Source organism: Rhinolophus hipposideros, assembly GCF_964194185.1.
Source record: "Rhinolophus hipposideros genome assembly, chromosome: 10".
NCBI classification, from domain to species: domain Eukaryota; kingdom Metazoa; phylum Chordata; class Mammalia; order Chiroptera; family Rhinolophidae; genus Rhinolophus; species Rhinolophus hipposideros.
The window spans coordinates 4818060-4833106 of NC_138056.1; the positions used below are offsets into that span (position 1 = coordinate 4818060).

The window sequence follows — 15047 nt, forward strand, 5'->3', positions numbered from 1 at the left end:
ATGCCATCTGCCACCACAGGCACAGGCAGTGTCTAGCAAATGCTTGAGACGGAGGCTCTGGCCAAATGCGTCTGATGACAGAGAGGAGCTGGACTGGGCTGGAGAACTGAGGAAAACGGGCAGGCAATTCTGCTGAAAAGGGAAGGAAGGCGAGTCTTGGTCTAACTTTAGGTTAGCAGGTGGCCGCACCGGCAGGCAGATGGCACTCCTGCAGTGGCAGCCGAGGCAGCAGAAAGATCACTGGTCTCCAGCCACTGTTTGGCTCTTTGACTTATAACCTAAGCACTCAGATGCCTCGATGGAAAAGTGAAAGTTGTAATACAAGACTTTCCAGCTGTTGTGAATTGTAAAGGAGCGTCATGCGCTGAAGTAGGCTGACACAGGCCTCCATGGCAGACGCTGAGCTGCCGTAGCCTGCTCTCAGCACCAGGTCTGGAGTGATTAAGGCATCACTTGGCACTTAGCTACACAGGGATCCTGACACCCGGCAGGCACTTACCGGCAGTTAGTGGTGTGGGAGCAAAGCCGAGAGGCAGCACGGAGAGGAAGAGCAGGGCTGTGGGGTGGGAGCAGACTGTCAGGAAGATGGTAAAATAGCTCACCTTGGATTGCATCATGAGGAAAAGGTGCTTTTGTGGTCCCCGGAAGTCCCGCACTATCTCCTATCTGGGGGGAAAAATGACAGTCTGTTGTGCCCCATCCCTTTGGTTGTATCCCCTTAACTTTTCCCCACCTTCCTCTGTGGGCAGCAGAGGGTCCCCGGGGAAGTCTAAACAGGACTTAGGAGGGATCTTCCTGTCCTTCAAGCCATTCTCCTTTCAATCCACTCTGCTTTGCCCTCCTCAAGCGACATGTCCACCCCAGGTCCTAAGGAAGTTCTCCACTCCCAGGGTCATTGGACAGCTACTCTGAGTGGTCTGTTTCAGCGCCAGATCCTGGCACAGGTTCAGCCCTAGGCAGGACTGGAAGAAGGGCAAGGCCCAGAAGTCATTGTGAAGGTGGTGCTGCTGAAGCCAACTTTTTTCCTCTGTGGCAACTGCAGGTCTTGACAATCTGTTGGCACAGTGGACAGTTTCCCACTCCAGGTGGGTCAAAGATAGGAGAAAAATGTCTCTGGGAAGGAGTGAGCCATAGAAAAAGAAGAGCCAAGGGGCGCCGGTTAGCTCATTTGGTTAGTGTGCGGTGCTCTTGGCAACAAGGTTGCTGGTTCGATGCCCGCATGGGCCACTATGAGCTGTGCCCTCCACAACTAGACTGAAGCAATTACTTAACTTGGAGCTGATGGGTCCTGGAAAAACATGATTAAAAATATAAATAAATTAAAGAAAGGAAGAGCCAAGAATAGACACAAATGCCACAAGAGGCAAAGGAATGAATACCCATCACTGGTCCTCAAGACTGCTTCGTGATCCCGAGCGGTCATTCCTCCACTTGTGGTTATGCAGCTCATTTCCAGGGAAAGAAGCTCCCAAGCCCTCTGGTCCATTCAAAAGACCCTGTTAAGTCTTCTCCCAGTTGGCTGGTACTGCACTAAATATGCCAACAATATGGCCCTTACCCCATCATCTGCCTGTTCACATTCTTCCCTTAGAAGAGTGCCTGTTAACAGGGCACATGAGCCTAATAAAGGGCCTCGGGGTAATGTAGAGAGCACATCTCCGTTCCTCTCTGCAGGAAACTCATAGCCCCTATCCCTTCACTAACATTTACTGTGTGCCATCCATGTGCCAAGCTGGGACCCAGTGTCTGCCTTGTAGGAGCTCACCATGTAGTCGGGGCTACAGCCATTTCTCCTCCAGGTTCCAGGGCTCTGAGAAGCATGCCGAGAAGGTCTGTTCCCTACTTCGTGGCATATGCACATTTTCCACATCCTTCAAGGCCTGGCTCAAATGCTGTTTCCTCCTTGATGGTCTTGTTATACAGCCACTGAGCAGTGGTCACCCTGCCTTTGGATGTTCACAGCAGTTACCTGTACTGCTCTCATGAACACATCACTTTCTGCTTGTTTTAGATGTGTTCTGTATGCATAATTGGTCTTCCCTTCTAGATTCTATGTTTCTTTTTATATATGTATATATTTTCTTTGTAATGGATAGAATATCTTTATTAAAGACAGAGACCTTTAGGTTTAGATATTTTTAAAAACTTTTATTTATTTTTAAGTTTGTTTTTCCAGGACCCATCAGCTCCAAGTCAAGTAGTTGTTTCAATCTAGTTATGGAAGGCGCAGCTCACACTGGCCCATGTGGGGACAGAACTGGCAACCTTGTTAAGAGCACCACGCTCTAACCATCTGAGCTAACCGGCCAGCCCCAGACTCTATGTTTCTTGAGGGCAAAGATTGTCTTATTCACCTTTGTATCCCTCAGAGTACCCCACACAGTACCATGTCCATAATAGGTGCTCAAACAAATACTCATACTTCCACATAAGGATGCTTTTGCTGGAAGAGTGAAAGTTTGTAGAGCTACTGGGAGTTCCCAGATTAAAACAAAACATTTCTTTTTATCACTAATTTAAAACTCCTTGTTAGGGGTTAACCAATTAACACAAAAATTGAACTCAATGCAAGTCGCACAGGATTCTTACGTATTTCTTTTAACTGGGTATATCCACTTACATAATATTATGTTATAATATTATATAATGATTGTAATTCAGTATTCAGCTGTTTTTGCAACATAATATGTAAGTGCTCACATCCTCTAAGAATGGTAAGGAAGGGAAAGTACCTTCTGCACCAATGGCATTGGGCTTTGTACCCTCCTTAGATGCTGTGTGGTAATGTTAAAACCCACACTACAGATGAAGGGGGGATAGACTCACTAGCCAGAAGCGTCCAGTCCTGGGTAAGCAGACTCAGGCTTCCCCATCAGAATCAGCCTACAAAACCATCCTGCCTAGGAGAATGCACTTGCCCAGCAATAAAAGAAATGACTCCCCAAATTAGGCACAGGTCTCACAGTGACTAAAGGATGATTTTTAAAGTATCAGAAATGACGGCCGGGGCTTGGGATAGTACTTACTGTGTGCAGGTCTCCGCCTTAACTGACATATGAATTGTCTCATCTAATTTTCAAAAACCTGAGGTGGCACTCTTATTACCCCCGGTTTTGCAAACGAGGAAACTGAAGCTCAAGAGATGTAATAACTTTGCCCAGTCACCAGCCACGTTTCTCTGACTCTAGATCCGGAGCTGAGCTTCTCGCTCAGACCGTCCAGTCCTCTTTCTTGTTGCTTGCACGTAGTGGGCAATGAAAGGCAATGATGCCATATCCGCTAGACGACACCTTAGGGGTCACCTGCTTCAACAGCGGTACTTGAGAAAGAAGGAAACTTAGGCTCAGGGATGTAGAGGGACTTGTCCCCCGGGTCACACACAGCCAGGCGCTGCTCTGCAACATAATTACAACGTGCACTAGAATTCCAGCCCAAGCCCCATTTTACGAGAGGAAACAAGCCCGGAAGGGGAGCCCGCCGGGTCTCGGATCCATCAGAGGCAGCGCGGGATCCAACCCCGGGCGCGCTTCTGGCCGGGCCTGGCGCTACCTGCACGTTCACCTGCGGCGCCAACCTTCCCGCGCGCTGTGGCGCCCGGCCCCCGCCCCCCGCCCGGGGATACCTGTCAGAGGCGCGCAGGCCCTCGGCCCAGGGTGACAAGGTGCTGACGCGGAGCGAGCGGGGCTGCACCGGCCAGAGACAGACACCGGCCCAGCCTCGCGGGGCCGCTCCGCCTCCGAACGCGGAGGCCCCAGGTGCGCGCGGACGCCCGGACGCCCGGACGCCGAAGAGAATTTGGGAGCGCGGGTCCCGGACAGCAAGGTCGCCTGGCCTCCTCCCTTCAAGCCCCTACTTGGCCCCTCAACCGGCTGCACACCCGGTCCTGACTCCAGAGCACCTGAAAGGGAGCGACAGCTTCGCGCTCCACAGTCCAGCGGCGGGGACGCTGCGGGCGAGGTTCCCATGGAAACGGCAGGGGGCTCTTTGCGCCCGTACGGACGCGCGAGGCACTCTGGGAAATGTAGTTTCCCGGCTGCCCCGGGAGGCGAGAGGACCGGACGCAAGATGGCGCCCCAGCGTCGCGGTGGGTTCCGAGTCGCTGGGTTCCCCGGCCACCGGGCGCTTTTCCCGGCGCCGCCGGCGTAGGAGAGGCCAGGGAGGCCTGAAAGGTGGTTTCTCTTGGCAGCCGCGGCTCTGAGGCGTCCGGGGGGCAGGGTGCAGAGGTAGCGGCGCGGTGTCTTTGGCGCGTTCGGTTTTGCCTTTTGAAAACTTGTCCTGACGAGGGGCCGCCCTGGCTCCGGGTCCGACCCAGCCCGAGCGGAGCCGAGTCCCAGGGAGTCCGGAGAACGTTTTGAAGGTGGGAGCTAAGCCAGGACGGTCCGGCCGCACGAGGGTTCAAGCCGGGGCTGGGCTCCGGCTCCGCCCCCGAGAAGCTTCTTCATCCGGTGGGAGTCGGACCGGGACCCCGTGGGCAGGGCTCGTCCGACCCTCCCTCCCGGAGCCCCCGCGCTTCCGGACCCTCGGCGCGTCTTGGGCTGACTGCCCGTGACCGCCCGTCCTGTCCCGAGTTCGGGGCCTGTCCTGCCTCCGAGGACACCTGGACTGAGGTCCGGAAACCGAGGATCTGCTTCGGGTTCTGTCCGGGACACAGTTACTTTTGTGGGCCTCCGTTTCCTTGTGTGTAAAACGGTGGGAATGAGGAGGCCTGCCCTTTCTCCTCCGGGAGCGGGAGCGTTGCAAGGTCCCTAAGAGGCACTGATGTGTAGGCTGGACAGTCCTTGACGAACATGGGCAGCCGGTGCCATTCGCTGTGTGTTAGTGCGACTTCCGGGAAGGAAATTAGGCAAGGCCTTTCGGAGTTAAATATGCTCGTAGCCTTTGCTTCAGCAATTCTAGAAATGTGTCCTACAGGTTTAGTGGCCACGTGTGCACAAGAAAGCACAGGTATACAGGGGTAAGTGACTTGGAATGGGGGGGGGACTGGAAACAACCTCAGTGTTCATTGGGCGATGATCACTGAAGTAACGAGGGAGTCCTCAGAACAGAACGTGTGTGATGATTTTAAAAATAAAGCAGAGCAGCAGCTCATTTTGCTCAAATAAAGGCTTTTTTTTAAAAAAAGATTTTTTTTATTGGGGAAGGGGAACAGGACTTTATTGGGGAACAGTGTGCACGTCCAGGACTTTTTTCCAAGTCAAGTTGTTGTCCTTTCAGTCTTAGTTGTGGAGGGCGCAGCTCAGCTCCAGGTCCTGTTGCCGTTGCTAGTTGTTGGGGGTGCAGCCCACCATCCCTTGCGGGACTCAAGGAATTGAACGGGCAACCTTGTGGTTGAGAGCCCACTGGCCCATGTGGGAACCAAACAGGCAGCCTTTGGAGTTAGGAGCATGGAGCTCCAACCGCCTGAGCCACCGGGCCGGCCCCAAATAAACGCTTTTTATTCTTTAAAAAAATAAAGCAGAGCATTGTGTACTGGTGTGCAACTCTTCATGATACGGAAAACATTTTCAAAGTCCAGAATAGTATGTTAATATGCCATATTTTAAAAAAGAATACACAAATATGTATTTGATGACATAAGCATGGAATGTCTTTGAAGGGACTCAAGAAGCTGGTAACACTGGTTGCCTGTGAAGGATTGGCGGGCAGGATCTGAGGGAGACATACTTTTAATTTTATATACATATTTTTAAACTGTTTTTTGCCCCGTTAGCAATGTGTTTGTATATACATGTAGTTCTTAATCATTTGTCTGCATTTTTGATGCAGTTTCCCCTCCAGTTTTTCCCCCCATGTGCTGAATTCTTACTTCTCAAGAGGCCTCCATACACTTGAGTGGGCCCCACAGCTCCGAGTCCATGACTGGCCCTTGCCTTCCTAGCTGCACAGGCTGCAGGAGGGCAGGGCCTGGCCTTGGCTTCCCTCTTGACGGTCACCCCACCTGCCTCCAGCCCCAGCCTAGGCCTACTGAAAGGGCAGTCTGAGTGGGATTCGTGGTTGGCTGTAGGATGGCAGGCTGAGTGGACCAGCCAAGCGGATCAAGAATCAGAAGTAGCTTCTCTGTACCCCACCTTGTGACCCTACGCATGCCAACCAGACAGGTACAAATGATTCTTCTAGAGGGCATGTTGAGGCTGAATTCTATCAATGTATAGTGACGTGTATTGTTAAAATATCAAACTGGGAGGGGGGCGCTTAGGGATTTCCTGGTCTAATCCCTTTGTTTTACAGAAAGAATCAGAAACTCAAGGTGAAAACAACTTGTAAATGGTGAAGCCAGGGCTAGAACCCAAGTTTCCTGCACCTCAAGACTCGAGGGTTATAGCACCAGCGTGTGAGTGAGAGATTCATTCTTAAAACTGGGTGTGAGGTCTCAGTCAGTGAGAATATTTGGTGCCAGCTCTTACCTCTGAGGCCTGCTTTGAGGGAAGGACTTGCATACCCACCCCACAACCAAACAGTGTGTCATGGGGCAGAAAATGTGAACTTGGGAAGAGGGCTAGAAGTGATAAAGATGGAGACACTCTTTTTTTAACACGAAAACTGAGGAGAGTGAACACCTAGGCAGAAGGGAAGGGTCCATCAAGAGTCCTTCTTCCCTGGCAGACATGGGCTGCTGGGAAAATCAGCCTCTCATGCACTATAGCAGCAAAGGATTCTTGGGACCCAAAGTATATTCAATAACTAGCATCAAGTGTCCAAAAGGAGCCTTAGCTTCTGGAACAGGCTGGGCCCTGTCCAGACAGGCACAGGCAGCTTCCATTTCCTCCTAGGTAACTCCCTTCAGCTGTCCCAACAGAGCTAAGCACCTGCTGCCCAGTGCAGACTTGTTTCCCCGCCGACCTACCTGAGGGGGCGTGGGCAGCTAACATTTACCCAGGCCCTGCCCTAGAAGATGAGGGAGATTGCACTGGCCTCCCCGTTCCCCATTCTTCCTCCCACCCCACCCCAAACAGGCCTGTCCCCAGACACCTGGGAACTATGAGACTGGAGGGGTAAGGAGAGGCCAAACTCTTCGTGTAACCAGAGAAGCAGCAGACTGATGGGGAGATAGATGGCTTTATCATAAAATTGAAAATAATATGAAAATGTTTTTTATTTCTAAGTACAAAGCCAGATACTATTATGAAAAACGGACCAGAGGCTGTGAAGGACAAAAAGACTCTCTTTGGCTTGGTGCCCTGTGGCCCAGGGCAGTGCCATTGTAGAGGGCAGGGAGGCTTGGGGGGCAGGTGTGTGTGCTGGGGGCAGCAGCAAGAGACTCGGGCCGGCTGTAAGGTATGTGAGGGAGGCCTACCTGCCAGTCCCCTCCTCAGAGCCTCCCAGGACTGGGGACTGAGGACTGGGGGCCACTGGTTCTCTGGCATGGAGGGTCCCAGGAAAGAGAGGGGGCAGGGCTGAGACAGAGTGGGGGAGGGAGGGAGCACGAGCCTTCTGCACTGGGAAACTGTGCTTTATTCCGTGGCTGCAAGTGTTTCAGGCAGCAGTTGCGCATGAAGCTAGTGTGCTATTGGCCCCCAAAGCGCCTCAGTCTCTCCACCACATTCCCAATTACAGAGAAAGTCTTGAGCCCTTGGACAGGTGGACGTGGGTCTGAGACTTAAGGCTGTGGGAGCTGAGGCTGTAGTGATGGGGTCAGGGGCCTCCTGGGGAGGAGCTAAGAGTAGTGCAGACAGGCTGATGGGAGTGAGGGGTGCTCGTCCCAGGAGCTGTGTTCAGGCACCTCTATTTGTGTCTAGGGGGGCATGGGTGTGTGAGGCCTCAGGCCTCGCCCTCCTCCCCGCTGCCATCCACGCTGGCCTGCCTCACCACTTTCCGGAGCCTGGGTGTGGAGGAACAGCCAGCCGCCCCCTGCTCCTGCTGCTGGAAGGCCTGGGTCCGGGTGGCCACCAAGGCGGCACTGTTGAGGGCGACCACAGACTGGCGGGACTTCAGGGCAGGCCAAGGCCCCTTGCGGACCCGCCGGCCTCTCTTAGCCTTTGCGAGCTGAGGGGAGGGCTGCGGAGGGTCTTCATCTGAGGACTCATTTGAAGAGAAAACCTGGAAGGTGGAAGTATAAAGAAGAAGAGTCACAGGGGGTCTTTCCAGGGCAGGGGCATGGAGCAGAGCCTGGAAGAGGCGGGTGCAGAATGTTAATTGAAGGGATACAAAAAAGCTAGGCAGCTCGTGGGTCACAGTTCCCTAGGAGGAATGACAGCACCCCAGCCCTCCTACCCCTGCGCCTCGGCCCTCACCTGCCTGCAGCTTCTTTCTGGCCCCAGAAGCCCTCCTAGGCTTCCCTGCCATGTCCTTGAGGCCCTCTCCTCCCCCTCTTGCTCCCTCTGCCTTTGAACAGGCAATCCTGTGAGCCACAGGCGAAACACCTTCCGGATGCCGGGCCCTGAGCTGTCTCCCAGGGAGGACACCCCGCCTTTAGGAGCCCCCACATCCATCCACCAACCGTCCGTTCCTCCGCATCCTTCCACACCCAGAGCCGCCTCCTCCAGGAAGGCTGTCCCCAGTGTTCCCTCCCTCTGAGATCAGCCAGGACTTTGGTTGTGTGAGTGTTATGACCCCTCTGCACTCCATCCTTTGATGTGTTGCCTCTCAGATTTGGGATGGGCTGCCAAGACCAGCAATTGGTGCCCACCTTCTTGCCTGGAGGATGCTCATTGCACGGCCGGGCAGCCCTGCCCCTCAGGAAGCAAGTCCTCTCCTCAGGCTGCGAGCTGCCTGCAGCCTTCAGCCCGGGGCAGGCTCCCAAGGAGCCCCCTCCATGCCCCTGGTCCTACGACGGCTCTCCAGCTCCCATGGAAAGCACCACTCATCTGCCCTCACTAGGTCGCCTTAGCTGCTCTGAGGGGACAAGAGGGAGCTGCCCAGGGATTGGTGCCCACGCTCAGGTGCCCCTGCTTAGGGCTGAAACACCAGTCCTGGTCTTTCTCCATCCTCCCACCATGTACCCCTCGCCCTGGGCTCCTACCCGGCCCCAGCCTCACCTCTGGCAGCTCACCAGCCCCCGAGGCACTCTCCAACTCTGCGGGCGGCTCCAGGAGGCTGATGGACCTCATGATCCCACGGAGGTTGATGCGGGGCCGTGGCCCAGGCTCCTCTCTGGGGGCTGCTTGGCTCTCCTCCAAACCCATAGCCATCACCTCCCCACTTCCCCCCGGTTCTGGCGGAAGAGGTGGGAATGGTGTAGAGACCTCGGGGGCCAGGGGCTCCTCTGGGGTGGCCGCACCCACTTTCTGCTCCCAGACATGGCTCTGCCGGCTGTGAGGAGGTGGCGCTGAGTCAGCTCTGAGTGACCCAGCAGCCCCCGCAGCGCCCACCCCACCACCCCACCCCCCTGGCCCCCTCCCTGAACCTGGCAGTCAGGATGCCCTGGTAGGTCTGCAGCTGGCGCAGGAAGCCGGGGTTGGGGCGGGCGATGGGCCGGAGCTCCTGCACATGGCGCAGGGCCTGCTCCAGGCTCCAGCCGTACTGCTTCATGGCATAAGCTACCACGGTGGCCGCCGAGCGGCTGACACCCATCTTGCAGTGAACTAGTACCCGGGTGCCCTGCGCTCTGTGGAGGCAAGACGTGGTCAGTCCCTCCCCCATTCCTGGCCTCTCGCTGGGAGGGGCCCTGCAGGGTGGGGGCAGGGCAGGCAGCAGGCTCACCCAGGCCGGAAGGACCCCGAGGGCCAGAGTGGCCAGGAGGAGGGCATGGGACCTCTTGAAGCTGAGGTGGGGTGGGCAGAGAGGGTGGGGACAGCCCGACCTGGCGGCTTCCACGAAGCTGTGAGTCTCCTTCCAGTGGGGCAGCAGCTGGGCTGACTCCTCATCCCACAGGCGCACGTTGTGGTAGATGAAGCGGTCGGGGTAGAAGTTGTCGATCTCACGGGCCATATTCAGGATGTGGCTGACCCTGCAATGGGGGGTGCGAGGCCAGGCTGACGTGGCCAGGGGCCCCGGGCCTGTGGCCAGCGGACTCGGCTGGCCGGGCCACTTCTGTTTAGTTCTTGTCTCTGAGTCAGGTGGGGGCGGCACAGTTATGGTGGGAGGAGATGGCTGTGACCGTGAGCCAATCACTTCAGCCCACGGGGCTCGTTTCCCGTCTAGTCCAGGTGGCTGCCGGGGTTACTACAACACTGACCCTTCTGCTAGTCTCAGAAGTCAGTTCGAGAACAACTTCTGAGCTCAGCTGAGATTGCGTGGGTCTGCAGCAGTGGGCTGACAGGTACCACAGCAGGTTTCTCCAGAAGCCCATGGTGGACAAGTGACAGGAACCTATGGGAGCAGGCAGCCAGGTCCCCCTGGGAGAGGGGCTCTTTCATCTCCCCTTTACGGTGTGGGGCAGGAGAAGAGCAGGCCCAGGAGCTGCCAGCAGGCCGGCAGCGTGGCTGTTCTCCTGTGGGAAGCAGAGCTAGCAGCTGCTGAGGCGGGGCTGGGGGTTCCTGGCCAGGTGGCCCTTAAGGAGAAGCCAGGCAAAGGGGACAGACAGAGGGTGGGCAGTCCTGAGGGGGCCCGGAACCCTACCTGTTTCTCTGCAGCTCCTCCAGGTTGGCCGCATTCCACTCGGAGCCCTGCGACGGGGAGAGAAGCCTCACTCTCCCCGCCCAGCTGCGCCATCAGTCTCCCGGCCCTCACCCTGGAGCTCACCAGGTAAAGGTGCGGGAAGATTCGGGAGGCCCGGTCTTGCTGGGCCATGAGTAGCAGCATCTGGTTATCGAGGAAGTCGCGGTACTGCTGGAGGGGGCACCCCAGGCGCAGCTCTAGGGCCTGGCGGATCTGCAGGCAGGGGCAGAGGGCGGCTCAGCGGCTTCTCAAGGTGCCGGCGGTTCCACCCTTCCTGGGGGCCGCAGGACCACAGCCTATCCCGTCTGGAGAGAGGAGCTGGGGCCAAGCGTCAGGGATGGGTTCACGACAGGAGGAGACTCAGGTGCAGAGGCTCCCAGGAGAGGAAACCTCTGGCTGCCAGCTGGCGGCTCCCCCACCCCACCCGGCCCCCACCCCCTGCTCGGCCCTGGCACGCTCCCTGCCCACCTCCTTGGAAGTGATGTTTTCCAGGTCACTGGTGTCCAACACCTTCCACAGTTCAGCCCGGATCGCCTGCTCCATCTGCTCCTGTTCCGAGGGCCTGAGAGCCGAGCCCATCAGTCTGGGGGCCCCTTCCCTACTCTACGGTGGCAACCCCTCTTTTTCTCTCCTCCCGGCACTGACCGGCCAGCCTCAGTGCTGGGACGCCGCAGAGACTCCAGGTCAGCCATAGCCATCCACTCATTGACGCAGCTCTGGTCAGAGCTCAGTCTGTCCTCATAGTGGCTGACCCAGGTGAGGGCACTGCCCCCTGGCACAAGACCACTGCCGAGAGCCGCCTCACATGCCTGGTGCAACACCTGGAGCGTGGCCCTGAAACAGAAGAGACACTGGGCCACACTGCCCTCCCTGCTGCCCTTACCCAGACCCGCAGCCATCTCCGAGGAGAGGAGGCTGGCCCATCCCAGCCCTTACTCACCACATAGTCTGGATGGAGATTGGCTTGAAGATTCGGCTCTGCCCACCAGAGGTCACGCTGAAGCCCCTGCCGGAGACCAGGTGTGGGTGAAACCCCACTCCAGGCTCTGGGACAGAGCCCCTGAGACGCCCACTCACTAGCCACCTCGTGAGGCTGGTCCTCAGAATATGTACACCTCACCTGAGCTTCAAAATAAGCCCCTTCTGCCAGATAGAGGAGGCTGAGGCCCAGAGAAGTTAGGTGACCTTCCCAGGACCACACAGTGAATCCGAAGTAGAGCGGAGAGTAGGCCCATGCTCCAGACACCCAGCTTGGACTTCTGCAGCTGGTCCCCAGTGACCGCCCCACCATTGTATACATCCCACTTGGTTATTCCACCTCCTGGCCCCTCTTCTCTCCTTTCCCCTCCCTCCAGTTGCCACCTCTTACCCATCTCCATCTAGGTACACCTGGGTGTCACTCCAGAGAGGCAAGACCAGGCCCAGGGTGCAGTGGGGGGAGCTGGCAGGACACAGAGGGAAAGCCATTGTTCCCCAGCGCCTCCCTTCCTTGCCCCCCTCCCTTGCTCTCTCTGCTCCCAACCTGCTGTCAGGGAAGTCCACCCCCAGGAGCACTGTCTCATCCTGGCTCACACGTTCTCTTGTGGAAACGACCAGCAGGTAGCGGAGCCGGGGGGGCCGTGCTGCCTCCAGCTGGGCTGCCTGGGAAGATAGGGAGACAGAAGCCCAGGCTCCCAGGGGCCCAAGGACCCTGCTTCCGCCGCCTGGACACACACCTGGGCCTAGAACAGACCTGCCGCCTGCTCCCTGACACCCATCCGCTTTCTCCCCAGATACCAGATGAGCGCTTACATTCCAGTGGTTCCCAACTTTCGGATTTCATGGTCCAACAAAATGTTTAAAAGGGGATGTGTGTGGAAAAAAGGGGAGAATGGACCTGACATAGATTGCCCATTTTTTATTTCTGCCTAGGAAGGTGGTTTAAAAAAAAACCCTTTCATTTGCCTTACTATCATTTCATTCAATAAATGTTTGTCACCAAAGAAATACTAAGGACACAATTTCAATAAAAGACAGTGCTTCCGTGGAATAAATTCAGCTTTACAAAAGCATTTTGCAGACAGTAAGATGTCCCACAGGCATCTGGGAACTGGTCTTCCTTCTCCCACCTGTGTCCCATCCCCCACAAGGGCCCCTCCCCTCATACCAGCTCCCAGTGGGTGCTCAGTGGGCCCCCTGAACACAGGTCCTTTAATGGACAACTCCCACTGTCAGGAAGGTCTCGCTATGATTACACAGAAACACCCCTGTGTAACCCCAGCTCTTGGACCTAACTGGGCCCTATGGACTCACGCAGGACAAACCTCTGTACTTTCGCAGCCCTCTAGAGACCTGACAATAGGACCTCCCCCTGTTAAAACAACTCCAGCTGAGATTGTAGGGTTGTAGGGGTTTGGGTAACCCCTTCACTCCCCAGGGTGCCCCCTGCCCTCACACCACTGCTCCCCAGACACACCCTGGCTCAGTTCTGCCCTCTCCTACCCTCACCCCAGGGGAGCTCTCTTCCCCCTCCAAGGCTCTGGATGGGCCCTCACCAGGCGGATGTCGTCCTGTGGCCTGAGCAGCTCCACCATGAGGTGGAGGTGCTGACTCTGCTCCAGCTTCTGGGGGCTCTGGGGCCCATGCCCGTTGTCTGTCTGGTGCCCGTGGAGTTGCTCTTCGCCTGGGGGTTCCTCTGCTGGCTCAGGGCTGGGCTCAGCTGCCTCTCCATTGTCCCCTCCATCCTGCAGCCCCAGGACAGCTCCATGGAGCACTGCAAAGCTCTGCCTGGCAAGGCAGGGGAGAACTGTTATGGCCCGTCATACCTCTCGGGACGGGTACATCAGAGTCACGGGGAGGAGGGTCTGTTAAAGCAGGTGTCGGGCCCCAGGCACAGAGTCAGTAGGTCTGGAGTGGGGGCCTGAGAATGTGCATTTCCAACCAGTTCACAGGCGTGCAGCCACCACACTAAGAGCCGCGCTTCTCAAGCCCCCAGCCCATCTGTTTTTGTCTGAGGGGGCTGGTGATTGCTCATTTGCCCCTCCCACCTGCTTGCCTAACCCCGCAGGCGCTGTAAACTTGGTGGGGACCCAGGAATCCTCAGGCCTTGTCCCATCCTGCCCTTTGGCTTGTGACCACTGGCCTGAGTCAGGGTCTAGCATAGTGGGTGAAGGAGCTTGCCCAACTGACCCACGGGAAGATGAAAGCTAGGGCAGCCAGGTTGGTGCTGCAAGCCAGCCATGCCCACCAGCCGTTCCCACTGCCAACACTGCCCTACGTATCCAGTAGTTGGCTTTGGCTGTGAGCCCTCCAGGATGGCAGTGGCCAGGCTCAGCGGCTGAGCGTTGTGTCTGTTGTGGGGAGGTACTCACCTTCGCTGGAGCCGGCTTCTCCGCTTCGAGGCTTGGTCCTGCTGAAAAAGGGGTCCCCAGTGCAGAGTGAGGCGGGGAAGTACTATGCTCTCCCCTCTCAGGAACGCTGGGGTGGGGGGAATTGCCTCTCCTCCAGTGGAACCAGAAAAGGTGTCAAATACCCTTCCCACACCAGTCTACTCCCCACCGGAGGCACTGGGGGAGCCAGGGCCCAGGTCCAGGTAGGGCAGCAGGGGGGTAAAGGTGGGTGGGGTGCTATACTTTGGCCCAGATCTGGGGCAGGAAGGGGGTAAGGCCTCCGCAGGCTGGGCTGACGCTCAGGGCTCTGGGTTTCACCTTAGTCCGAGTTCCTGGGAGCCTCAAGACCCCCCAACCCCTCCAGCCTGAGACGTGGGGTCCCTCTCCGCACACCCCCAGGCTTGAGGGGAGGCTGCCCGTGGGCAGGACGCGCTCCCCCGGGCCCAGCTGGAAGCCAACTGCGTGGGCAGGACCACAGCAAAGCCAGACTCACCGTGGGTCCCACAGGCGTGGAGTAGCCGCTGGCCGGGGGCGAGCGGCTCACTGTGACCAGCGCCATGGGGCCAGGCTGGGGGCACCTGGGCCGGCACCGGACAGGGAGCCCTCCCACAGCCACACGGACAGTCGCTGCCCCGCAGGACCAGGAAGAAGAGATCGGAGCCACCAGGGCCTGGCACCTCCTCGGGGACGGCCCTTAAAGGGCCAGACTCCCGTCCAGCCCGGCCTGCCGAGCCCGCACAGAGCGGCCGCGCTCCCCTCCCCTTGCGTCTCCCGGTGTTCTGCCCGCCTCGCCCCCGCCCCGCAAACACGTTGGGGGCGGAGCCGGGGGCGGGGCGCAGGTGCAGAGCCTGGCGACCGGCAGGGAAGGGGGCAGGAGGTCCGGCAGCTTTCTACCTTGGCTCGGGGTTCGGCCCCTCCTCCCAGGAAGCACCCCGACCCTGCCCTCCCTGCCCCGCCCAGTTAGGTCACCTGAGCACTGCTTTGGGCCTCAACCGTTCTATTAGCCAGCAGAGATGGGAGCTAGGGAGTCAGGACTGGGGACACAGGTCTTAGGACCGGACACAGTGGATTTTAAGGGGGGCACCACAAACATATGTACCCATGGCAGTTGGCCCTCATGCTTCCACTCTCCGCATGAATCAC

At 57.4% G+C, this 15047-nt stretch overlaps 1 protein-coding gene and 1 long non-coding RNA gene across 8 annotated transcripts in view; both read right to left on the reverse strand.

The window, feature by feature from the left end:
• LOC308504429 overlaps window positions 1-3939 on the reverse strand; it is a 38834-nt gene extending 34895 nt beyond the window's left edge. For both annotated transcript variants that reach the window (XR_013994352.1, XR_013994353.1), the window contains exons 1-2: window positions 3623-3939; window positions 603-666 (exon numbers count right to left, since the gene is read on the reverse strand). This is a non-coding gene — a long non-coding RNA (uncharacterized lncRNA). The remainder of the gene's footprint in view (window positions 1-602; window positions 667-3622) is intronic.
• A 3136-nt stretch (window positions 3940-7075) lies between these two features.
• SSH3 (slingshot protein phosphatase 3) lies at window positions 7076-14836 on the reverse strand. Of its 6 annotated transcripts, none has more exons than XM_081064980.1 (14): window positions 14398-14836; window positions 13887-13927; window positions 13071-13302; window positions 12059-12177; window positions 11906-11977; window positions 11477-11542; window positions 11182-11370; window positions 11005-11098; window positions 10621-10749; window positions 10498-10544; window positions 9740-9886; window positions 9344-9544; window positions 8976-9249; window positions 7076-8037 (listed from the first exon to the last, which is right to left on the reverse strand). In XM_081064980.1, exons 1-14 carry the CDS (start codon window positions 14461-14463, stop codon window positions 7759-7761), a joined length of 1956 nt encoding a protein of 651 aa, XP_080921106.1. In that variant the 5' UTR covers window positions 14464-14836; the 3' UTR covers window positions 7076-7758. The 6 variants fall into 6 exon arrangements, with proteins under 6 accessions (XP_080921106.1, XP_080921107.1, XP_080921108.1 ...); XM_081064981.1 differs by having other exon boundaries at window positions 13887-13924; window positions 14398-14599; XM_081064982.1 differs by having other exon boundaries at window positions 12109-12177; window positions 14398-14576.
• Between the last annotated feature and the right edge of the window lie 211 nt (window positions 14837-15047).

Excerpts from the sequence above, each read along its gene's own strand:
- SSH3 (XM_081064977.1), bottom strand. The coding sequence starts at position 14,463 with ATGGCGCTGGTCACAGTGAGCCGCTCGCCCCCGGCCAGCGGCTACTCC. Across the intron at positions 9,887-10,497 it reads GAGGAGCTGCAGAGAAACAG|GGTCAGCCACATCCTGAATA; the intron begins GTAGGGTTCCGG and ends CCCCCATTGCAG. Across the intron at positions 8,038-8,975 it reads GGGCTGGTGAGCTGCCAGAG|GTTTTCTCTTCAAATGAGTC; the intron begins GTGAGGCTGGGG and ends TCCACCTTCCAG.